At 38.1% G+C, this 26498-nt stretch overlaps 1 protein-coding gene across 14 annotated transcripts in view; it reads right to left on the bottom strand.

Moving 5' to 3' along the window:
• The window catches only part of LOC136760427 (focal adhesion kinase 1), a 127033-nt gene that overhangs the window by 63724 nt on the left and 36811 nt on the right, over positions 1–26498 (bottom strand). For 10 of the 14 annotated variants that reach the window (XM_066715821.1, XM_066715822.1, XM_066715828.1 and 7 more), the window contains exons 3-4: positions 7940–8166; positions 1160–1326 (exon numbers count right to left, since the gene is read on the bottom strand). In XM_066715821.1, coding sequence (XP_066571918.1) covers positions 1160–1326; positions 7940–8166 — 394 coding nt within the window. Of the gene's footprint in view, positions 1–1159; positions 1327–7939; positions 8167–12473; positions 12876–22224; positions 22463–26498 lie in introns of those variants that run through there. The other 4 variants (XM_066715833.1, XM_066715834.1, XM_066715832.1 and 1 more) reach the window with 3 other exon arrangements.

Genomic DNA, 26498 nt, shown 5'->3' with positions numbered 1-26498 from the left:
CACATTCAGAAACTCAGTCTGCCTTGTGCTTAAGCAGTTTTCCTCTTTTTGCCTTGACATTTTTTTTGCATAGTAATTCAATTTCCAGTACCTGTTTATTTTGGTCTGAGTGTTAAGTAAAACATTTGACTTTTCTTGCAATATCTCGTACATAATACTCTCCCTTGTGAAGGAAGATGGTGGCTGCAGGGTGATTCCCTGACCATTCAGCCCACAGCACAGCTTAGAGTTGGTAAAGTAAAGCTTTAAAGCATTACTTTGCTCAAAAGTATGTGAATATTCGTGCTTTTCATTTTATTTATTTATTTCTTCAGTATTCACAGATATTTTTGTGCCCTGCATGTAGATGATATTTATTCTGCTAGTATCTGTACAAAAAACAAGTAACACAACCAGACTTCTTTAGGGAAGGTGGTCAAATGTTCTGCTGTCTATTTTCAAATCCAGTGAATACATTTCAGTGTTCAGTGCAGACAAAAAGAAATCCACTTTCAAATGCATAAGGCATCACTTACAAGGCTCTCCTGACAATGCATATCCAGAATCCAGTAAAGTTTGTGAATAATTAATCTTCACACAGTATGTGTCTGGTTATTTCAAACCGTTTGCTCTATATACACCTTTGTCAAGTACATCTTTCCACCCACTGACATCAATGCCAATTAAAAGAGAGATTTTAAAAGAATTGGGAAGTACAGGCTTAAAAGCGAAACATGACAGATGCATCTTATGTCCTAAAAAAAAAAATCACCAAATACTATGGGTACTAAATTGTCCCAGAAATGTAAAATACATGATGCCAGATACCCAGAGTACCTGATTGAAAGAAAAGCAGCAACTCTTTGTGCAGAATAATTGCAAAACAAAAGCAGAGGGCTAATATACATGAAAGTATTTCACACCCATAATGACTGAACAGAGTAAACTCATTAAACTCAAGCTCGTTATTTGTCCCCCCCTCCCCTCAAGAATAAAACTGAAAGCCGTTCACACAATATAAAGCAAAACGTTCCAGTGTCTGATGAGACTGAACCATAATGTGGAGTCTCATTAGCTAGGCTAGCAGAGATTTTATGTGTTTGCAGGGTGTGGAGAGCTCTCTGGTTTCTGAACTGAAGAAAGAAATGTTCTGCAGCAGTGTCCGAGTGCGCCCGTTTACCTCCACTCCTCCTGGGGATGGTTGAGCTCGTATTTCTCCCTCACGTGCGACACCCCCATGTCCGGGTGAAGCCAGTGGATCTCCTCCGACTGCAGGTGACTGAGGCGCAGGCCATAGCAGGACACGCATTTCACCTTATGGATGTCCACTATCTTCTGTATTATCCCCTGTTGATGCAGAAACACGTGGGTTAGCGGCCAGGGACACTACAGTTTCACTCCCTGCTATTTTGTGTAACTTTGTGCACATCCTAGTTCCTAATGCTGACTCTCTAGACTTAATGAGTTTTGGCATCTTGAGACTGGTCAAGCAATACCTTTTTAAAGGACTGAATACCTACACCTTTTATGGAAGTCAACGTATTCTAAAACATTCAGAGGGCGTTAACATTAATTGCTTTTCCAAGTGTAATGAACCGCAGCCCAGTGAGAAAAGCACTTTACAATAACAATTCAGTCAAATCAATAAATACATCTGCCTGTGACTACAAAAAATTGAGCCACTCTCCCCTGTGTACTAAAAATACTAGTATTGCCGATAATCACTTCACTAGAAGATGCATAATCGTTACTTGCTTACAGCACTTCACATTGGACAATCCCTAGACCATCAGATCAGGCATCTCAGGGAATGGTCTTACCATTAAGCCACATCCAAAGCAATGAACTACACTATACTGCTCCTTTAGGACTCCACAATGAAACACCCTGACTCTAATGCACTACATCTCCCAGCTGGAGAGCGGCAGCAGAAAAGACCCGATTCATAATTCCAAATAAATCCGTTTAGCAGTTTTAGTGTTTAAGAGTATGCGGCTATGACAGGTTAAGGACTTCTGTGTGAGATTGTGAGCTGGAGCATTTTTGTATCAGTCATCATGAAGTCTCTTGGAAATATCAGCAAAGGGAGTTGCAGCAATGCAGGGAAGGATTAATGAGGGGGAGTCAGGTCTGCCTTGGGGGAGGGATTTCACCCCAGTTCTTTAACACAGTGATAGATGGCTCTTTGATGAGGCTGGAGAAAGTATACTTCACTTTGAGTATCCGCAAGATGCACCACCAGGGTCAGGGATGCGACTCCGGGACCCTACAGTCTGTCAAGGAAAATGTGCTATGTCTTCGGAATTTCTTTGTCACAGTTTTCATGACTCCACTGACACTCACCTCTGTATTTTTTATCAAAGGCATTTAATTTTTCATTGCTTTTCTAAGACCTGGAATTGAAGCTGGCAGTCTCCCAGGTTTTCCTGGGAATCCTAAGTGAATAATGTTGGGTATGCATGCAGGAAATGGACTTGGAAATGGGGCATCATTTCTGCCCTATAATTTATGTGTTGAGATTGCCATTGCAGACGGGCCACTTATTGTGTGCATAGCATACACAATTAAACGGGACATTCTAGCCAAAACCCTTAACAGGAATTACATATTTTAGAGGATAATATGCACGAGGATGGCCCTGAAGGTTAAGAAATGTCCTACTTTTCATCAAATGTGATTGCAAGAGCCTTGGAAGATATGACAACTAATATGACCCTAATGATTCCTCCAGGGCACAATGTCACTCTTAATGTGGTTTGAGCCACTCTGCATCCCATTTCACTTTAAGAGGGACATTACTTCAGCCTCTTGGCTAGCAGATAGCCCTGCTCCAGCAGCCATCACCACAGCCAGCTGGATACTTACACAATGCTATTTGATAAGTCCAGGTCAATGTCTTGGTTCACTCGCCACTTTTGTTTTCTCTTTAATGTGAATATCACATTAATTAATCTTTTCAGCCACCAGTGTTCAGAGGAGATGTTAATTGCCATTTTTCTAGAAGTTTTTTGTTCACACAAGTGAAAGGATTTACAACAAACAAATTAGTTCTACTCTTGAAGTTAATGGCCTCTGTTCCTATCCATCTCCCAGGGCTGAGAAGTGCACTGCATAGCAAGCAGCTGGTGTAAGGACCTCTCTAGGCCATCTGGTTACTGCGAACATCATTTTCTTCCTGGAGTTTTTATTATCTCATTCCAAACTGAAATAAAATGGTACCTGGTAGCTCAATTGTGTAAGGCACTGCTCATTACTTCTCTATGTTTATACTGCTCTGTGGGGATTCTTCCTCATGACATAACAGTGCAAAAAATAATTACAAAAGCCCTTGACATTACCTTAGTTAATTTAGCTAAAGTAGTCATCCCTATGCAGATATACTGGAAATCGGCACCAATTCCAACATTTCCATCTCCCAAAAACTAGGGAATACCTTCAAATTAAAATAAATCTCATAATGAATATACGACTCCCAAGATGGCTGAACACATTGTGCTTGTATTACTCTTCATCAGTGGAATGAATTACTTACAGGATTTTCAATATAAACCAAGAGGTAAATTCAGAAGATACTAATTGTAGGTGTATTGGCAGGCTTGCCTATATACTGTGTGTATAAACTGTCTTGAAATCAGCATACGTCTTAATGAGCACCTTATAAACAATTTAGAACACAGACATATTCAGTTAATTTACTCCCCACCCCCACATTATGTGCAATTGGTGACAAAAAACAGCTCTGAATTAGTCTAGCTTTATGCATTTGTAAATTCTGGATATTTTCCAATCTTTAAATTAAGAATAAGTTCAGATTTCCTAAAACACTTTGAGGGGGATAACATGATGAAAAAATGTAAGATACTGGGATGTCCCAGTTCTTCACTTGAAAGAATACTCAGCGCACCCCCGTGTTTTACTGATTAAACCCACTGCTGTAAACATACAGCTTTAAAGAGCGGAAAAGGGAGGGGGGGCATGTTCTCCTGTGTTCTATGTCCCAAGTTAAACAACACACAACAAACAGGATGTCTTCAGTAAAATAAAAAAAATGAAATGAATCTGGCTCCCAAAGCCCCCAGGCAAAGAACAAAACAAGAAATATTTCCAACAATCTTTCACTATCTGGAGACTTCAAGGCAAGAAAAGAAAAAAGTAGAAAAAAGAAAAAGTAAAAAGCAGTAAAAGCAATTATATATATATATACACACACACACACCCACACCCCTTTGGAGTTCAATGACCTCAGTCCATTTTCCTACTGCAATAATCATATATACCTTAAAATCATTGATCATTATTTAAAAAAAGAGTAATCCAACTTAATTTAAAACCATTCTGTTGCAATTTCATCATCCACCAAGTTAGGTTTAAGTAAAATGGTGGCCAAGCAAACATGAAATAATAATAATAATAATAATAATAATAATAATAATAATAATAATAATATAATAACAGACCATATCAGAAAACCCTGCAGACAGCATACTACATTAAATGCACCAAGAAATAAAGTAGCAGAAAATCACAAACCCTTTCATACAGAGGATTTCTACCTTCACCTAGCTGGAGTCAATCCTTCTTAGTGAAGCAAAGCAGATTTTTCATGAGGACTCAATAACTCAGTAATCTAGAATTCCCTGAACAGCACAAATTTCAAGTTGCCCTTCAAAATGATTAAATGTTATTACAACATTTTGCTAGCATTAGCTTGATATTAACCCTGCGGTCCTGCACTGAAGTCCCCAGGTTTGAGAAGTCCCTTCACCTGGTCTGGTCTTAGCTGGCTGGATGAAGCAGTCCTTCAGCTAGTCATAGAGAACTCACTGTCCATCCTGCCCAGGTCAACTTCTCGAGTGACTTGATTGATTTCCACAGCAAAGTTCACACCTGCAGGTCTTTCAGTCTTGGTGCCTTGACTGAAAGACTATGAACGTCTGAAAACTGACCGTTTGGATCTACAGTTTCAAAAAGTAAACTCAATGCAGATGAGGTTCTCTGCGTGAGGGTGAACAAAGGGCCACAAAAGTTCTTATGCAGGAAATCTAACATTGTCCATATATACCAATGCCAAGGTTTCCAATCTTTGAAAACTATTTTTAGGAACTGAATCAAGCAAAGAAAAAATACCCGCCTACTGAAAATAGCCCATTTTTAGCCCATGAAGATCTGTATGCAAACGAAGAATCAAAACGTAATTCTGCATCTGTGCCTAATTAAACAAACACATTTGCATGCAAACTCAAATCATGTAGACTATGTCATGACTCACAGGGTTATGTGATATAGTCTCACAGCCTGAAAATGTACAACCATGGCAGGAAATCACAATCTTTAAGTTGTCCTTGATTTGTTTTTATCCATAGCACTGAAATGAAAAACCTTCCCCTTCCACAATAAAAGGGTTGTTACACTCAAATAGAGAGTGATGGTCAATTAGACTAGCCGTGGACACCTTTCTAATATCTCTACAGTTAAGCTAATGACTAGTGAATGGTAAATAATGGTGATAGTGGCCAGGGGAAGAGGACAAACGAATTGTACAGTGTATACCATGAGTCATCACTGATCAATACATAGGCAGGCCAGCTCCTGCTAATGTTCATTACTGTCCACAGCATTACAGAAGATTGGAAGCTACTCTCTCCATAACCATGACAAACTTCACTCCACAGCCTATCATGCCTTCAAAAGTCACTATAAACATTACAGTTTGGCCTCTGCAAATTTAACCTGATGCCTAAAATCACCAATACTGACAGAAAACCTTAAGTCTTAAACAATGGCTAACAAATGTATTTATATCTATTTATATCCTAAGAGCTGACATTTCAACACCAGTCTCCTTATTACCGTTTTTTAATGCAAAAAAACAATAAAGCAGTGTGACTGTTTATAGCTGATATGTTTAATAATTAATCTGTGTTGCCTGGAGGGAGCTACCAGAGTTCATTTTCATTTTCTTAATGGCTTTCCCTTTGCTCAAAATCTTCCCTTGAAGGACAACATTTGTGAATTATTGTTGTATATGGTTTGGTTTACTGAAATAAAAAACACAATGTAAATACAGCTACTTTTGTCTTTTTAAAAATAAAATAAATTAAATTAATACATGGTTAAAACATGGTATCTGCACAACAAAACTAATCAGCCAAGCAACAAGTATCTCCACAAAGACAACAATTAACATTATAATATAAAAAAAAAAAAATCTCAAGAGTAAAATGTACAGCCAACAGTATGGTTACCAATATGAAAGGTGTAATAATTTGTTTACATAAATGTTCTTGAGAGTTTGTTAAAATAAAGTACAGCTATACAGTTAAAAAAATATATGAAATGCTGTATTAAAATAACTTTGTTACCAGCTCTGCTATTCTACACTAACAACTTTATATGGCATTACTATGATGCAGAAGGGGTCTGTACTGTGAAGGACATATGATGTAATTCATGACCTATGATGATCAGAACTACGCCAGTGAATTTTCAATCTTGATGAATTTGGGAAAGTGCTTTGCAATACAGACTTTTTTTCCCCTTTTTATTCAGATGCTCTTAAAACCCCTGCTAAGGATTTTTTTAGTTCAAGCTTCATTGATCACCTTTATTAGAAAGTGAGATTATAGCCCAATTTTTCAAAAACTCACTCACTGGGAAGATGCAGAATGACCTTCAGCAGCCTTTTTCATGTCCCATCAACACTGTCAGATATGTTCTGATGTTAATAAAGTGTCCAATAAAACCCCAGTAATCTACCCAATGTGAACTCACAGCCTTAATGATTAAAAAGAAAATGTACATTAAAACATCACAAGCAAGCAGAATCACATTACAATTCTGCATATATTAGAGAACAAATCTTAAAAGCTGGCATTACTGCTATTAAAATGTGTGAATTACTGTCCACCCAATCCAAGATGTGACAGGCGAGAATAACAGCATGCATACAGAACATTTAAACTCCGTCAGTTACAGGACTGAAAATTTGAGCTGAGGAACAAACTGACAGTCTTTGCTGAGGAGGCTGATTCATCAGGATATAACGAAATACTGCTCAGTAAGGCCTGAGGATCAATACAGTCCTAGTATCTAGGCTAGGATGCCAGCGTGTTGATCATATAGATTGTGACAAATGAATAAAGAGGATCCTTCACACGAAACGATGAAAAAAGTGAATGTATAACAAATGTTAGCAAGTACCACAATGCAACTGTGACTTTTTACAGTACTACTGTTGTTTTTGAGGTTAACTCCCTACAATGGTTTTACTGTTGACAAAGTTACCAATCTAAACGAGCACTTTACGGTCTCAGCTGGATACATTCTTACACACACTATGACACCTCTTCAGAAATCACTCTAAACTATTATTATTAGACCTCACAGGCTTAATGGATTTGTTTTCCCTTAATGCTTCTCATAATTTATAATCTTTCTGAACAACAATATTTCTATACTAATATAAATATCTTCAACATGGAATTTGAATTAGGCAGGAAGTCAGAGGTCACTCATTGATCCTTTCTAACATGCATATATTGGAAATGGTAAACAATCTTAATTTTGATAAGAAACAGTAATCAATACATTTCTTGACACAGATTTAAATGTACTATGCTTCTGGTGAGGTAAAGGAATTAAGTTAATATATAAATATTCTAAGGTATTAAAAATAAACTAAATTAAAAATAATACAAAAGCTGCCAGGTCTAAACCCAAAGTGTAAGTCCCAGACAAATTACTGGACTGACCCAAGAGCCTCTTATATTGGGTTGGTTGTATTAACTAGATGCTTCTACACTGATGCTTGACAAACCAATAAAAAAAGTAAAAAAATTCTGAGACCAAAAATAATGTTGAAACAAACAAACAAAGCAGAGACACCATGCTGTCCAGATGGTCACATCTTGCCCAATGCAGCGTGTGTGTTCTGGCCTGCAGTAAGAAGAGGGGGGCTCACCCTGACGTCAGTGGCGTCCCCATGGCGAATGTTGCTGGCCCAGGTGCTTGGCTCGCTGTTGCTCTCGAAGTAGTGGAAGACCTTGAGGACGCGGTCAAGAGCGCCGGGGGAGCGCTCCATGCCCATGCTGAGACGGGACTTGGCCCCCGAGGTCAGAGCGTGGTTTAGGTTGGGGTCCAGGTAAGCTGCTGCCATGCCTTTGCTGGGTGCTAGGTGTCTGTCATATTCTACAAGAGGAAATAAAGAAATAAAAAGCTTACTGTACACAATTCACATAGGTTTTCTAAAGCACTTGATGCAAAGACCAGCTCTCAAAGTGGTGAATAATAAAACACTCAATCTCCCATTGTTTCATTCTATGATATTGGCCACTTGCAAATCAAACCTTTGACATATCCCTGAATCACACAATTGTACCGCATCATGATTTGGGTTATTCTCAGAATCCAATTTCTACAACTTATAAATAAAAATATGATGGGGTACAAGTTTGTAATCTCTAGGACATATTTTTGATTCGGTCCGGGCAGTAGATGTTTTTCTCAGGTTCTATTTTTTCTACTTGGGAATTTCTGAAAAATATTAGCTGAAATAGACCAAAGTCAGAAAATGGACAGTGCATTACAAAATTTGCATTTCATTTTCCATTTAAAAAATAAATCCATCCCACTGGAGGAGCATTAACTATGTCACATAGCCCATGGTATCTGAATTTCTCAATTTGACAGCTATGTGAAATTGTATTACAATTTGTTTGATATGCCATAACCTAAAAAGTTTTAAGGCATCTAGGTCTATGTACATTTTAGTGGTGACAATTTAAAGTGACTAGTTCCTGAGGTGAAGACTCAGCTGATGATGATGTGCAAAAAATCCTAAACAATGACACTGAAGAGGTCACTGAGTGGTTGATAGCTTTCTGAACACCCCCCCACCACAAAGTCTCTAATGTTTAGGAAGCTGAAGCAAAGTTGACTTCCAAAAGAAGCTTAAAGGAGAAACCCTGTTTTAGAACTCAACATCCCTCAGCAATGCTTTAAAGGAATTATTGGAGAAAAAAAATCCCAAAGGAACAAAACTGCAGGCAAAAGACCAGTTATAAATACCATTCTGTATAAAAACGCATGCAAACACTTTTAGTAAAATTGGATGGAAGAAAAAAAAGAAAAAACAAAAAAAGACATTGATTCTTAAATATAACACGACTTAACGGAATACAATAAAAATACAGAAGTTATTATACTAAAAAAATCATTTTGCTGTATACTGCAATATAACAGAATCCCCCTGCAGGGTCAGATTTCTGTGATTGTATTTGCAGACTAAAATGTAATTATCATCTGATACAAGCAGTGGCAATAAAATGCTGACTACTTTAATAAATCCACAACATGTATACCAGTGAGAATAAGACATTTTGCCTACTTTTCAATTTTCCTTTTCTGAAAATATAGGGCCTATGAAGCCATCTTCTCAAATTAATTCACTCACCATTTGATTTAAACTAGGTTTTGAACACATCCGATCTTGCCATTTAGTTATTTATTTTAGGACACAAAGAGATGAACAACTATCAAATTGCTCAGTATCCCTGACATCCATACAGATAACTAGCCCCCATCTAGTGTTCAACACAGGAGGACCCATATTTAACCATAAATCAAAGCACACCAACTCCCCAGCATCCTTTAACTCTCAAAGCCCAATAACAATGTCACCCAGTTGAAGCCAAATCAATTCAGATTTTACGATACTTCAATGTAAATTCCAATATTAAAAAGAAATAAAAAAACGAAAATAGAAGGAAACTTTAGAATCATATAAGATGTAAAGAATGTTAAAAAGTTGGACACAAAATATTGTAAACCTAGGGATACTAGAATGAAAGTTTGTATGGCCGGCACATACTGTAAATGGACAGCAGATTATAGATACTGGCTACTGTACACAAACATTTTTCATTTTAAATGGACAAAGAAAACCTATAAAAACAGGGCCATCTGGGTACTCCATTTATAAAATCTTGATCCTGGCTCAGAGAAGGATTTAGGGTCAAAGATCACAGTCTATTTGCTGGTTCGTTAATCCATGATCTAAGCAAGAAGGTACTGCAGGAAGTCAAATCTCTGCCTATTAAACATCGTTACTTCCTTTGTCTGTTATATACACATATTCTATTTAAAAATATACAGTAATCTGATGCCCTCTTAAGGAGATTAAATACAAAAACAACATTCTAAATCATGAGACAATTTGTAATTAAACAATGGGATTCCATGTTTGATAAGAGTGGACTAGCAAACAGCTCCTGCATTTGCCCATTCATGATACAGAACATTAGAGATCGAACATCGGCCTCAACAGTCTGGGAATCGGTACAATCGTTTCAGGAGATGGAATGTAATGTCCTTAGATGATGGGATTAATGCATTTCAAAAGAAAATGCACGTGATCAGTTATAGCACGCCTGTGTAGTTTTATATATTGTGTATGAATGAGAGTAGAATGTCAGAAGCGCACAGTCCGTACAACAGTGGTTGACATCCTGAGACCGTTACAAAAGGAAATGACAGAGAATACTGCTGCTGTACATCGGTACATTGCAGTGGAGCATACTAAAGAGTCACAAGTCATAATGTTCTAGATGTCTCTCTCTAGTTTGTGCCGTGTCTTCTGCACCTTAACATCTAAATTTTGTTTGAGAACAACAAACCTACAGACATTTCCAAAGCCATGTTGAAAGTGTTCTCCGGTGTCAAAATACAGCGCTTTAAAGTGTGTATTCTGTTCCCTGTTAAGGAAGATGTCAATAATTCCAACTCCAAGCTCAAATTAAAATGATAGATGCCATGCTGAGGGAATAGTAGGATGCCATCAAGCTCGTCTTTCACAGCCTGCTCTCTGGAGGTTTAGCAGAGATGCTTATGGAAAAACAAAGAGGTAGAGACGGTGATCAGGGGACGGTGTACAGTATACCGGCTATAGCATTTCAAAGTTTCATGTTCAAATAGCTGTGGAGCCTGAGGGGCTGTACACTGTCTGTTGTCAGATGTAATGCCAGCATCAAAAGGAACACGAAGTTAATTGTTAAACACTTCCAAATCGTATTCAGTGAAACAGACAGTCAAAGATTAGTATGGTTTGTGTGTCCATCACATTGTTATGAATGTGGTGTAGATATGGTATACTCTAAAATGCCCATCTAGAGCTTGAATAATGGTGAATGTGTTACCCCCATCCGAGCTCAGCTTTAACAAGCAGCCTGGTGACATGACAGCTGCCTTAACATGAATATATATGGCTCTTGATGAAAGGTGCAGAACCTTTTCATACGTTTCCTTTGTTCCTTTTATATATTCTCATTTTCCTCTCCGGCAGTATTAAGAATCTCAATTACACGGAAAGATGTCTGATAAGCAGACTAAGAATCCTACACACATTGAATAAATATCAGAGGAAATAATTTAATTTCCCTCATCTATTATCCTCAACAGATGCTAATGAAGACCAGGTGGTGAAATGTATAATTAAGAGACAGTGTAGGATAATTTGGCCTGTACATTAATGGCTGAAGAGAAGACTTTTAGTATTGCTTTTATAGGGACTCCATGGAACCTTTTAGGTAGAGCTATCAGAGATTGTTACCACAGATACCACATATTACATAGACATTGTCGTTTTAATTGTAAGGCATACAATACTTTTAAAGAAATTGCTGCAGTTTCCCCCATGTGTAGATGGAAGAGCATGTATTGATTTGCTTCTTACTACCTGACATTAGGAGGAGTTTTCTTCAAAGTGAATCCAAACCATTTCAGAAAAAGGTAAAAAAAAAAAGCTCTGTCACACATAGCTCCTTTGTTTAGGAGAACTGTCCTAGTTGAAGAGGAAATGTATCCTCCATAAAATCACAAATGCTGCATCTCACCAGGTGGTTTTTGCCTTCCTCTAGTTTATCAGCTGTGTTGCAAATAAGTGGTGTAAACATGTCTGTGAGTCATTGCCTTTGGTTTCACTGCTTGGTCTGCACTGTTTTTATGGTTAGTTTTTCTTAACTCTTCAGTTACCTATAAGGACTGTAAATCATCAGAAAAGAATACCTGGCAAATAAACTTTAAATACAGGCTTTTAGGTGTTAGATAATTGTTGTGTAATGTATTCTATACCATCAGGTTTTCTTGCAACTTCAACTATAGGCAACCCCCTTCCCAAATTCTCCCCTCCCCCAAAAACATAAAAATAGAAGTCTCTTAGGACAAACTAGGGAACTGCACCACAACTAATGATCATTCTGCTGGTGAAAAGTACCACAAGATTACATTTATTTGACTAAATTTAAAAAGACTTCTCTGAACCAAAAACACAAAAAGACTCATAACATTTTGACTGCAACTAGAGAGTCAATCTGACATAATTGCTACCTACACCAACATCCTCTTTAGTTCTATTTTTACCCCAAATAAGCAGGAGTGTCTTCCGCCTGTCCCTGTGATTTCAACACCACCACAGGCTCCGGCTCCCACAGTGCTCCTACCTTTGAGTAGAAAAGGCCAGCAGGTACATGGTACGTTGGAGTCTCTGAGTGACAGACCACCATAATGCTCTGAAAACATGAGGTGTAAAACAATCTCTTCAGATATCCTCCGTGTACATCTATTCCTCAGGCGTCTCAAGGAAACGGTAGTAGTTTTTGTTTTTGCTCCTTGGCTTTTCCATTCACAGCTGAAGCCTACACATATCCTGCCTCTTTTCCTTTCCAGTCACGTCACATCCTGGTTATCACAATACTCCCTGCGACCAAGCAGCAGTCTGAATCATGCAGAGAGGCCGCTACCGGCTTCTCCCACATTCCTGTCTCTACAGCCAACCCCTCAGGTATCAGACTGCACCTTCCTGGTGCAGAGAAGGGGCCAGAGATGATTACAAAATACACGTTTATTACACAGCACCGCAATTATGAAACCCAGGTTCTGCAGGCATGCAGGATGACTTTCACAAGAGGTAAACAAGTACTGTGTGGATAAAATTGGATTCCAGCCAAGGTAAATGTCTGCAAGGTGGGGCTTCTATACATACCTGTTCATTATGCTTAAGTTAACCTTTAAATTGCCAAAAATAATTAAGTGGAAAGATTCACATTCCAGGTGATATAGGAAAAAGAGTCTTCCAAATAATTCAATTATTTCAAGAGCACCATGACCAAGTCAACAAAAACAAGATGTTATTACACAGGAATTGTAATAATAGTTTAGTTTAATTGCAGGTTTTGTTTGACAGTCTTTATTTCTAACAGATCTTAGGCATGTTCCTCTTCTTTGGCTCTTCAAATGGCTATTAGCTTTGTTGCGTTTTTAAACAATATGTGGTGTAGGGAATGTCATGTACAAAGTTATCCTGAATTATATCATGAATGATTTATAATAATTTATATACATATATAATACATATAGAACAAAAAATGAAAACTTACATAAATTACAGTTTGAAGAAGGCATGTAATGTCCCATTTGCATAACTGTTAAAATGCATACACCCATATATGTATTTTTAACAGTTATGCCAACTGTAATTTATGTAGGTTTTAATTTCTTGTTGTGTCTATGTATTAGATATCTATATAAATTGTTATAAATCATTCATGATATAATTCAGGATAACTGTACATGACATTCCCTACACCACATATTGTTTAAAAACACAACAAAGCTAATAGCAATTTGAAGAGTCAAATAGAGGAACATGCCTAAGATCTGTTAAAAATAAAGGCTGTCAAACAAAACCTGCACACAGAGGGAGAGAAAACACAACAATGTGTAAGGGCATAGTTACTGAATTCAACTCATTGAAGGCATTTGTCTTCCAAAACAAAAAAAAGTAATTAAGTGTATCTAGAATAAACAACTGTGCCTTTCTTCATGAGAAGGAAATACAGCAGGTAAAATACCTAAAAGGGCACATCACATCTGCCTCATCGTGACAGCCAGAAGCTTTTTCGTATTCTGAAGAATCGGATCAATACGTTACTCACTGGGACAACTGCAAAACAAGGTCATCAATATGGAAGTGTCTTTACTGGACAGGAGTAAAGACACTGTGGCTGCAAGACCTGAATGAAGCAAAACGGCAACAGAAGCCCAAGCAAAATTATGGATTCTCCCATTTGCACAATTTCTATTGTAGTTCTAATTCTGGTGTTACCTCCTCCATTCATATGTATAGGATGTTTCATTGTTTTGTTTTTTCCAATTGGCATTGAAGTTAATATCGTATTATTCCAAATGCGATTGGGCCTTAAGCCTACCAGTGTCTGAACAAGTGGCAGGAGGATGAGCTGAATGTTTCTTTCCACAACACACCTAATACACTTTACCGAGAACATATTTCTTGCCACTTCTTTGTGTTCCAGCCCCTAATCATCCCTTGTTAAGACAAGATATTCTTAATTTTTCCAACCATTGAAATATCGTGGATTCCTCTTGGCTCTGTTCCGTTTAACACTGATATCAACAAACATCTTCATCAGCTTGTAAGTCAAGTTCACTATGACTAATACACTACATACTGCTTGGTACAGCAGGCTTAATGGACTTAGACAGATGTAGTCTTTTCACTGTTGAGGCTCTTTATTGTTGGGCAAAATATAAATAAAAAGAATAGGCGCTACGGTACAAAGATTTCCTAGACATCTGCCAATTGCTTTCACTTGCTTCAGAAGGGCCAACAGGCATTTTATAAGGTTTAGGTCGTTTTCATTCATGTGTCCATGCCATGCAGTTTAACACAGTGCTGCGTACGTGGGTGGTGTGACTGGCAGGGTCCAACGCTTATGCTGCCTCAGCCGTTTTCTCACTCCTCAATAACGCTTGTTAAGATTTAAATGAGTGCTTCTTCGGGCCCAGAGTGCCACCAGCACGATATAATTACCCAGTCAGTAGAATAAATCTTAGATTGGTGTAAGTATGTGCTCTGAAGTGTGCCAAAATTTAAAAAGAGAGAGAGGAATAAACAAGAAAAATATTTCACACCACTTGTTTGTTTTTCTTAATTACTGCTCTGCAGTTTAATGGTTTCCTTGTCCATGAAAGCTGGTAGTTTGTGAACTATTCCCTGCTGAAAGCATAATCTAGAGAAAGGAGTAAATCACTAAGTTTTTGTGTTTTTCTTTTCTTTTTTGTTTTGTTTCTACTTTTCCCATTACAATGCATTTGAAACAGGTAAATTAAGTGCATTTAGAGAGTTAAGATCCACATTGGTTCATCTCACAAAAAAGCACCAAGGCCTTACTGGTTCAGGTACTTGGTCTTCACTGGTCTTCAGGGAGTCAGAGGGGACATTAGCTATAGGTTCACCTTGTACTGTAGCAGCAACACAGAAAGAGCTTTTCATGATCCATGCCTGCTGAAGCTGGCTCTAGGCTAGAGACAACGTCAGGAGACTAGATGCTGGCATATGAAGAAAGCACTGGGCCAGGCAGTGAAACACATGGACCCATATGTGGCTTTAACCAGTAGAGTACAAATCCCTCATTCAAAAAAGGGGAGAAATTACACACAGAAAGAAAAACATTGTATTACTTTGAAATCAAGACAATTCTTCCAATTCAATTTTGTCAAACGGCAAAGTTTCACTCTAGAAGATCAAGTGATACACATTCATCCTGATTGAACTAGAACAATGTGAAAATTGGCCAGCAGGTATTACAGGGGGTTAGATAAACAATGGTGCATATTCTCTGGTTTGAAGCATGTCCTGCCATGACCACCACAAACCCACAGGCATAGCTCTCTCCCTGTGGAAATATGCTCAGGAAAAAACCTTCCACCACTGATTCGGATTCAAACAACTATTTGCGTTAATGAATTGTTAAAAAGGTTATTTTTAAATGTGTGTCTTCAGTATCTCTGCAGTTCTTAGTCCACCTGAAATCATTACTGCAGAATAATATTCTTTAGCTTTAACTGGCCATGTGGATTCTTGTAGAGATTGTGTTATCACAATCCAGAGTAATAAAGAATGGATGCCAGTTTTTCTTACATCATTGTTTTTTTAGGGGAGTGGTATTACAACTGGGTCAAGGCAGACAAAGGGTTAATTCTACTCCTCCAAATGATCAGCTGACAGGGATGTAACAAAGGAGGAGCTGATACAATTCCTGCCTGCTGTTTCTGCCTCACTGAGCACTGCTAAAAGCAGTTTTTAGAAAAGCCTTTACCAAGCTGGTCATCACACAGAGGTTTACAAATTCCTTGGACTGAATCTGCCAGGGAAACAAAAGCAATGCTTCTGTCCACTGGACAAGTAGAGACAAGGGCTTCTTCACTAAGTCTACACTGTACAACAAACTGGCTTGGCACTACAATGTGCTTACTGTACATAGTTAGTGTTTGCACCTAATAAGATAGACACAGGAAACACTAGACTTTTTATTTTTTTAAAATACAGAATTATTTTAAACAATTTTCATAGGTTTCATATACTTTCATATAGCTCTTTGATATATCCTTGTCAACACAGATCAAATAAGTTCTTAAAGAAAATGGACCATGAATGCAAATTCATTGTTCAACATTACACAGAGAAGGATTTGCAAATGTAACATTTGCTCTTTACACTGAGAGAATCTTACCTCTAATAGTGTCAATTCAGAAGCCAAAGTTTATAGAATGAACAGAACAGCCATATAGAGAGCCAGGAGGAGGTCAAATGTTGCAGTGTCAACATATGACAAAAAGTGCCATTCCAAAACCCACAACTGACAAGAGCCCAAGGCAGCGTTGTGCTGAGCATGCTTCACTTTGGGAAACTGTGATCCCACTTCACAGAAAACTCAACTTCTTCAATCTCAATGATGATGTCAATGTAGTTTAAAAGCTTAAAAAAGTTAAATCGGCAACATAAATCGCAGACTAACCTTTGGAACACTCATTAAAAGGGCAAAGCCTTGCTCTCAAACTCTGCAGAATTCAGAAGTTGCTCTTTGGGAAATCCTTTTTTAGCCTGTCCTATTTTAAACCATCATTCTTGGACACTTCTTCAAAAGTCATCTGCTACACACACGCAAACCAAAGTGAAGGAATATGTAATGAAAGCTAAGAAAAATCTCATTGTGGTCTGTAGTAGTCAGTGTGTTTTTGTTTTGGTTTATTTCTATTTTGTACATTTTAATGTAGTGTTTCTGCAGGTATTAAATGATGTGTGTGGAACTTTTGTTTACAGCAGAATATAAATTAAAACCATGTGCAAGTTTAATGAATCACCTTACTTACTCACAAAATATTGGTGTTCCTTGATTAACCTTTATAACATCTGCATTGCAGTTCCATTATTAAAGCATTAGATCTGCCACAAACACAAAAAAAACTAAGAAAACCTACATCACCAGAGGAGTCACCTATTGATAGTAACCTAGCAACCGAGGCCATCTGTGCATACAATTCCCAGTATTCTCCAATTCACTAAGTCGGACTGAAAGACTGAGCAATAAGCCTCCTCTTACAGAGGCTTAGATAATGTGTGTTTTTAAGTTAAAGTAAGTCTGTTCAAGTGACAGATGAGCACTGGCTTTCGGTATACATTAAATTTGAGCCTGCTGAAGTGAAACCGACCGACTGACTCACTGTAAACCGTGTGTCAGTATAAACAATCAAAGGCTTACAAATCACACTCACTTCAAATCAAGCACCACACCTGATGCACTGCATACCGCTTGTCCCAAACAAGAATGCTGTGTGATTTAACATCATCTAGGCCAGACGAGGGGAACATGATCACAATTGCTTTAATATTTCCATAACCTGCAATGTCCTTTTATATTTTTAATCCTGCTTTAAAGTCAAGAGGTTTTGTAGCAGGTTTGCAGGTGGTATCTGCATAAATAGACACACACACACACACCCACACCTCTCGTGCTAGTGGGAGTTTCAGTAGCAAACTTAGTGGCAGTCTTTTCCCCAGAACATGATTCAATTACAATGGAAATTAGGTAACTTAAGGCATTCTTTTATAACCTAAAGACTTTACGCTGTCTTCAAAGCCATAAAACTATGCTGGGTGTGTATATAATTCTGTGTGCATATAATAAAGCTTTTTCACCTGTACCAGTTACCCTAAAATGCTGAAACATGCAACCATGCAGGACTGTGGAATTAAAGCAAAATGTTACTCACCATGCTTCATGAATAGGAGTGCACTATGTTTACCCACCAGAGAGACTCCACACAGCCTGCCCCCCCCTCCTGTGGCTGGGGGATATTCCCGTTTTATAAAGAGCCCGATTCCTTCTCAATATGAACACAATGGAAACCGTTTTAAGCAGATTTATCCAATCTCCTGGCAGGATCAGGCCCTCCAGCGGGGCTTATTTTTTCAGGAAGGGATGATTTTACAATTGTAAAATACAGTCGACACTCTCCATAGATCTCCCTAAGTGCTATGTAAAAGGCTTGAATTTATAGCTGGCCTAAGAGGCACAATACAAAGAAATGTAAAGAGCACAATAAGTCCTAACATTATTATTTGCTTGTACAGAAGCTTGCAACAAAGTTAAATTCTATATAAGGATATAGGTTAGTGTACAAAAAAGTAAATACTGTGAACAACATCATTTTAAACATTACTTACTACCATGCCTTAACTGCAGAGAGAGGTAAGCCATGGGAAGAAAAGTTTCTGTACAGCCCCTGGCTCCTGATATATTTATGTGGTTTTACTGCCTGCATTTTGTATAATTTACAATACATTATACAGGTTGTGTTGCTTCTTCATGATTCTTCAAAGCTCAGGTTATAATACAGACATTATTAATATATTAGAAGCTAATTTGGGTGTTTTTCTTTATATGGGGTTATGATTGAACAGTTTCATTTCTTTGATTAGTTGAGTAGAAGTTGTTGGTTGACTGTCCATGAGGGCTGTAGACAAATGGATCCTCCAATTCAGTCACTATGTGATGCCTGTGTTTGTTGTATGTGACACTTGATGATGATGATGATGATGATGATGATGAAATTATTAGTATTATTTATCCAAGGTGACTCGTATGGTCTTCTGAATGGGCAGCAATATCATAATATACAAAAGGATGTCCATAAATATTTGGACAGTGACACAATTGTCATCATTTAAGCTCTGTACGCCACCACAATGGATTTGAAAGGAAAATCAATATGTCCTTTAAGTGTAACATCCAAGGAACATCCATGTAGGAATTACACCCATTTGTATATGTGGTCCCGCCAATTTTAGGGGCTCAAAAGTATTTGGACAAACTAACAATCATGAATTAAATTGTGAGTTTCAATACTTGGTTGCACATCCTTTGCAGTCAATGACTGCCTGAAGTCTGAACCCATAGACATCACCAGATGCTGGGTTTCTTCCCTGGTGATGCTCTGCCAGGCCTGCACTGCAGTTGTCTTTAGTTCCTGCTTGTTCATGGGGCTAAAGACACCGATCATCCAATTTGGATGCAACTACTCTCAAATTAAAGATGAACGTCTACACTTAAAGTACATCTTGATTGTTTCCTTTCAAATCCATTGATGTGGTGTACGGAGCCACAACAATGACAATTGTGTCACTTTCCAAATATTTATGGACCGAACTGTAGAATGAAGAAAAAAAAAAAAATCTGTGCAAAATAAATCAGAACGCCATGTAATACATTAACGCTCAATATTGATCATTTCAGGAGTGAGCTTAAGGCTCCATGCTCACTTTGAGATAGAACAGGATATTACATTTCCCATTAAATGGAAAGACATTAAAATTCAAATCAGGCATTAGCCTTGATAGCAATAAAAATAACCCATGAAGCTTGATGACACATTTGTATCACTATTAATCTGTTATAGGCTTATTTATTGATGCTTGTGATCTGTGAACAGACAAATATACAAATCTGCATCACACTGCAGACAACACCTTGTACTACTCTGCTGTCCCAAAGGAATACTTAAATCATCCCTGTGTGATTTGGAAAAATGTGATGCACTCTTCTTTAGCATTTAATTGTGGAGGAAACTGTCTCTCATCTGTAGCTTAATTTTACATTTTAGTTATGTTTCTTTCAATTAAACAGTTGTTTATCCATCTAATTCTATGGCTTCAATGACCATATAGTAGCTGGTAGGAAATCAACTCATTGTTATGGGTACAATCAAGAGTCACATTGGGTAAAACAACCTTGCTCTCAGTGTGTATATGCAGACACACAATATTACTACCGGAAATGGGATAGTACCAGAGGTCATGTGTCTTTAAGAAGTTTATGTGATGGGTAACATGACTGTCAGTACTGCAGTGTGACATTTTGGAATACAGCAGGTTAGTGTGGTGATAGCATCTCCCCATTTCACTTTATGGTGTGTTTTGGCATTTGTCTAATGTCCTACTTGCATTTGGTGATGTGGTGTCTATGTAAACTGCAAGCAGTATAAAAGACTAGTACAGTACAACTCCTTCACATTCACAGTAGGATGTACTCTCCTTTAAGGACACTGCATTTCATCATCTGACAAAAAAATCCAAAAACCAAACCCCTGATCTCCTTGGCACATGAGGAAAGATGAAAAACATTTCTATCTTTGGTAGGGGAATCAATGTATAAATCAGTTTTGTTCCTGCACAGTCATTAACAGTAGCCCTTTGATAAAATTACAGCTAATGAGTTTGTGGTTTACCAGGAATACTTCAAATTGACTGTAACAGTGCACCACAAGGGTCCGGTAAACAGAAGGACCAGCATTTGTACTGTATTGACGGAGAACCTATCATCTTCAGCTTTCCCAAACTCAAGACTCATTCCTTTATCAGATGACATTACCTCACATACGTCAGTAGAAAAGGGTGCAGTACATTCAGGAAAACAAAAATCACTTCCAATATTGTAACTCGGACAACAAAGCTTCAGAACAGCAAAAAATTACCCAGTGAAAATAGGTCAGATAAACAATGCAAAATGCAGTTTTTATGGAATATTTCAACAAGCAGTAGCAAACCATCTCGATTTCAGCAACACACTGAAGCTATCAAATTCTCAGATTTCCATAATTCTTATACTGTTTGAGGGTAACTAATGCAAAAATAGAAATAAATAAGGAAACCATGTTTAAGCAACATCATGATTACTAAGTGTCCACAGGTACATCTTGGCATGCAGGACACATGCAGATTTCCATCTTTCCCCATCTTCTATACAGGAATCGATAGCTTCAGCTACAATCCCCTACACATGCCTCCTGAACCGCAGCAGCCAGCACCTGCTCCCGAGCACACTGGCTGCCCATTACCGGCAGGGCAACACAATGCAGCCTCCCACTGTTCTCTCTGCTTCTCATTAGGACTCGCTTTATTACCTGTATTCATCAGCACATCTCAGCCAATTCTAATCTGTGCCTAGCACCCACTATATCCTGGACTCTGACAGCAGCACACAGCCATATTTTCACACAGTGAAAGAGTTCTTTCTTCACCCGCTGTTTTCCTGCACAGCAGTTTTTCATGTCATCAGATGTTTTGTTAAAATGCCATGGGCCTGATGTAAAACACCCACATTCAAACTTTAAAAGAAACATTTTGCTTTGGTCTTATGCTTCAATATTTGCTTTAAAATACACAGTTTTGCAAATGTGAAAAATACGAGTGAGACATGCAGCGAAGTCAATGGCTTGCCCTAGTTATCTCCAGCTCTGAAAGCACACTAATCACAGTAGAAGACGACACTTTAATCAGATCAAGTCAAATGGGAATTCACCCTTGATAATGAAATGTCCCTTAACACAGGGTGTTATTCCACACATGATCTATGGAAGATAGGCATGTGCTAAATGAATAAAAACAAAACGGAACAAAACAAAAGGGGGAACAAAAAAAAAAAATCAAACTCGCTGCAGAGTGAAATGAATGCTGCACTGCCTACAGTCATTCAATTATGCCAAAAGATAGCAAGGAACTCACAAAATTCCTCTGTGAGAAATCCAATTCCTGAAGAGGTACTAAATCAGCCCCGAGAAGGAAGATGTAATCAGTGAGAGAGCCAGGGCACTATTAGAGCCCATGAAATGGACCTACTAAAATTAACAAGCCACTATACTGTAATATCAATAAGAAGACAACTACAAAAATAGGGGGAAAACAAACTAAATTACAAAGGGTTATCCTTCTGCTACAACAACCTGTAAGTGCTACACCCAGATGGATAGTTAACGTTTCAGATAAAAAAATTTAAGAAGACATTACAAAAATAATGGATACAGATGTGATCAGAAGGTTGCAGGTACAGGTACCTCTCGCCCAGCACATGGGGAATGGGCTGCAGCCGCTCCTCTCCATGCAGACTGCCCCTGCTTCTCAATCCCGGGCCTGATGGCCAGCCAGGTCCCACTGCACACACACAACCGCATAGAGGCCAGGCTTCTCCCCTGCCAGCACTGCCCCTGTCCAGTGACCCCCTCTCTCTGACCCACCCAGCAGGGAGGCTAGGGGGTAGGGGGGGATCTGGAAGAGTCGGGGTGAGGGGAAGGGGACTAAGGAATCTGGTTACAATAGTCCCGAAGAGAGAGGTCACTACATCCACATCATATCATGGAACAGGATGGTCAGAGGCATCAAAGATCAGTAGGTGTAAAAAAAAATTATAAAAACAAAAACAAATATTTTTGCTTCCGTTTTGTTTTTTTTCCCAGAAGAAGAATCCACAAGAGCAACAGCAGCAGCCTTAGAATAAATCCCCTGCTGGATGCATTCCTTTGAAAACTATTCCAGACCAGCGTTTGGAAACTAGTAGTTGTTTGAGGTGAGGGTGGGGGGGGAAGAAATCTTAAATAATAGAATACTCTCAGGCTCCAACAGAACACTTCCTTTGGCTCCGTTAATTCTGTATCCAACGCATGCAGCTGCCGCACAAAAAATTCACCCAAGCAGGCTGTATCAGGAGAGTATGTATCTGCGCTTGTATGTGTGTGACTCAGAGGGAGTGTGCGCGCCTGTGTATAGCAGTGCTTCATTGAGGGAATCGGGAAAAGGGGAGGGCAGTGAGAGAGAGAAAATAAGGGAGGGGGGAGGTTATAGGAGAGGCAGCCTTATTAATATGCTAATCTCACCCTCGCTCCAATTCACTCAGCCTACTTGTGTTTACAAAACTGACAGCGCTTTTCCACAGTGAGCCGGGGCTGCAAATCAAGGCTGACCCAGGTCATGTCTGCAGCTCCCTTACCCAAATGAACAGCCCCCTCCCTCCCCCACATACATCCACCCCCAGCCTGCTTATCCATGGATCTGGCACTTTGCCAAGCTCCTGGGCTCCACCCACTTTTCTCCCCTCTTTTTTCCAGCATTTGATTAGCAATGATTGTCCTGCAGAAAGGTCAGGCAAGGAATGCAAAAAAAAACTAAAAGTTAAAACCATTGTTTCAAACTTTCCCCACATCAGCCATGAATACAAAGTCACCATTTGTAATAACGGGTACTACATATTAATGTACAGTCTGCATTTGCCCCTTTTTTTTAATAAGTTGCATTGAAATTAAATTTAAATGAAGATTGACTTACAAAGAGCAAGCATGCAATTCAATATTGATACTTTCTTGCAGAGAAATCAATGCAGGTGTTGAATTCTACTGGAGAAGACATTAGTAATCCATGGCCTTTCTACTGCGGTGCATTTCAAGTCTGAGTAATTATGAGCTTGTGATCTATATGCCCATGCAAATAATTATCCCTTTTGTTAGGCTTTTAAGCAGAGATTTGGAAATATCCTCAAGATATGATGTTTCTTTAAATAAATGAAAGGAGAATACAACATTTCAAAGCTATAAACACAAAAGATTCCCAGTTGATGAGTTCCAATCTATTTTTAATTTGACCTCCTATGGGGTGTCTCTCTCATTTTAGAAAAAAAGAGAACTAATGACAACAGGAGAGAAGAGGCTTTGGATGAACCCCAACTCTCTCTGCAGAAAAGAACATTTATACATCAAAACCTGATGTGTATATTTTCAGACAACTGTAATTTGCCTTGGGTATGGGTGTCTGCCAAGAAATAAATAATAATGTTGAAAAGTACATTTTGTTTTTATTTATTTCCTTAAAAACTTTGATGGGCTGTTCCTACCATGTTATTAGCAATTTAAAATTAAAACAGAAACTGCAGCATATGTAACTGAAAAATTAAATATGTGAAGATCCTAGAACAGAGTAATTAACGATTGATCTAGAAAGTATGTTGGATATCTGAAGCCTTATTTGTTTTTTATATATAAATGTCTCAATTTGTTTACCCTTATTTCATTTCCTCCCATGGGCAACATGTGGATGTGAATAATAAAATCCAAGATAAGGGTGATACTGTTATGCAGTACTGTATGTCCTTTCTACAACATAGAAGGACAAGCAAAGCTTAGACCCTGAATACTTAAGCTTTGATGTGTAATTATATTCATTACAGGCCTATTGACATAAGCTATATCAGGATTACAGAGGAAATGCTAGGGCAGTTTGTGTTTTCAACAGATTGGTTTCATTTTTTAGCAAACGGCAACTTTTTCTGCTTATTTTTAAGGGCTATGATAGCCAAAAACAGTTTCTAAGACGCCATTTAAAAAAAACAACATTCCAACATTTCTTAAAATCGTATTTTGAGTTACATCATACCTCCTTGAATATCTTGGCCTAGAATACCATTCTGTAAGTACTATGTGAATTTGTATGTTTTTGCAAAAGCATGTGAACTAAACAGAGTTTTTTCCAGTTTACATATGCTATTCCAGATCAAATGCAGTACAGGCCTCCATCAGATAACTGTCAGATGATGCTTTTCTTCAGGTTCATTGTAGAGACAAACCGGTAAGGTAGGCTGAGCACGTAGTAATAGTCACTCCTAAATGCAACAGGCTAAACCCATCAGCACCACTGCTAGCGCCAGCTTCTCCAGACACAGACACGTCCACGTCCTCCCACAGCTCTAACTGATACCAGTAAATGAGATGATTGGGAAATGCTTTGCCTTGTTTGTATTCACCCAGATACCTCTGGAAAACAACAGCACTTCAGAGAAGCCTTAACTTATCACTCGCAATTCCATTTGCCATCACTCATGAAACATGTAGAATATTGTCCTTTTTAAATTGTTCGTTGTTGCAGTTTTTTATTCCTCTTGCATTGTGCACGAGACACTGAATTATTGAATGATGATTAATAATTACTTGAGACCAAGACCTCTCACTGAACAGCACATGCATTCTTAAATACATTCTTTTAAAGGGACAATTTAACAAACCTAAATTCTAACCCAAAAACTCCTTTAATTCAAAAACTGTAAACCATGGTCTAAAGCTGCCTTTGACTTCTTTGCAGCTATTAGTGAACAGATTGTACCTGTCCTTGGGACAGCTTGCAGGAAGCCATGCAGGGATATGTGGGATCTCCCATTGGCATGTGTGAATGGAAGCAAGTGAGAGAGAAACTGTTTCCATAAATAATTATCAACCCAAGGATTTAAATGTCAAAATGTAAGAGAAGCATCACCGATGCTATACTAATAAACATATTTATTTCAATTGTAGTATATTCAGAAAGATTTTTAATGCATGTCCTGCATCCAATAAGCAGGTATTGCAAATGTTTAATCTTTTTAAGCCATATACTTTGTGTTTCCAAACTGAAACATCATTAATTGAATAATACAACTCTGCAGAATGCTGTAAGGTGTGATCTTTTCTGACAATTAACTTGAGCTGCAGTGTTAGCAGAGAAATGCTCAAAGGGCAGAGTCTAAGCAGAGCCTGCAGGTCTGCAACAAAGACACGAACTCCAACAGAAAAGCACAGAGACAAAGACAAGCTCTCCAGGAATCTGAAATTCCAAGAAAGCCAATGTGCTCTTTCAATACAAAATAATGCATCCAGCCCACAGCTGTGCATGTGAGTGGGGTTGAGAGATACTGATTAACATAGGATCTGTACCAAGACATGTATGAAAAACCAAGCTTTCTCCATGACAACACATGTAGGGCCATTAAATGCAATACCATGTGTCAGCAATTCAATATAAAAACAGTGAAATATAAATAAATCCATAGCCTAATAAATGCTTATAGTGAGTGCAGTAGAGTGTTTTATGCAATGCTACACACTCGATAGGAGTCATAGAGATGTTAGGCTACTCGTATGTTCCACCTAACATTCTTCATACATGTTGAAATAAGCATACAAAAAGCTCTTGTTTTCTGCAAGAACAGATTAGCAAATGAAAATAACAATCTTTTGAAATTGTTAAGAGCAGATGTAAGTACAAACCAGAACAAAAGTTAAAAAAATTAATACTAGCAATATCCATCAATAAACAACTGAATCATGAAAAGATCTACAAATCTACATACAAAATAAATACAATTTCATAATTAAATACAAATAGTAAAGAGTAATTTTCACATTTTCTAATCTGAAGAACTGGCCACCAATTCTTGTTCACTCATCTACCAACTCCTTTCAAATCTGACAGTTTACCTGTTTCTTTTATTTTTAAAGCTACAATTGGAAAGGTCACTTTGAGTGGTAGATCC

Source organism: Amia ocellicauda, chromosome 10 (assembly GCF_036373705.1).
Source record: "Amia ocellicauda isolate fAmiCal2 chromosome 10, fAmiCal2.hap1, whole genome shotgun sequence".
NCBI lineage: Eukaryota > Metazoa > Chordata > Actinopteri > Amiiformes > Amiidae > Amia > Amia ocellicauda.
The sequence above is the reverse complement of the archived record's forward strand: the minus strand, read 5'-3'. Positions and strand labels throughout refer to the sequence as shown.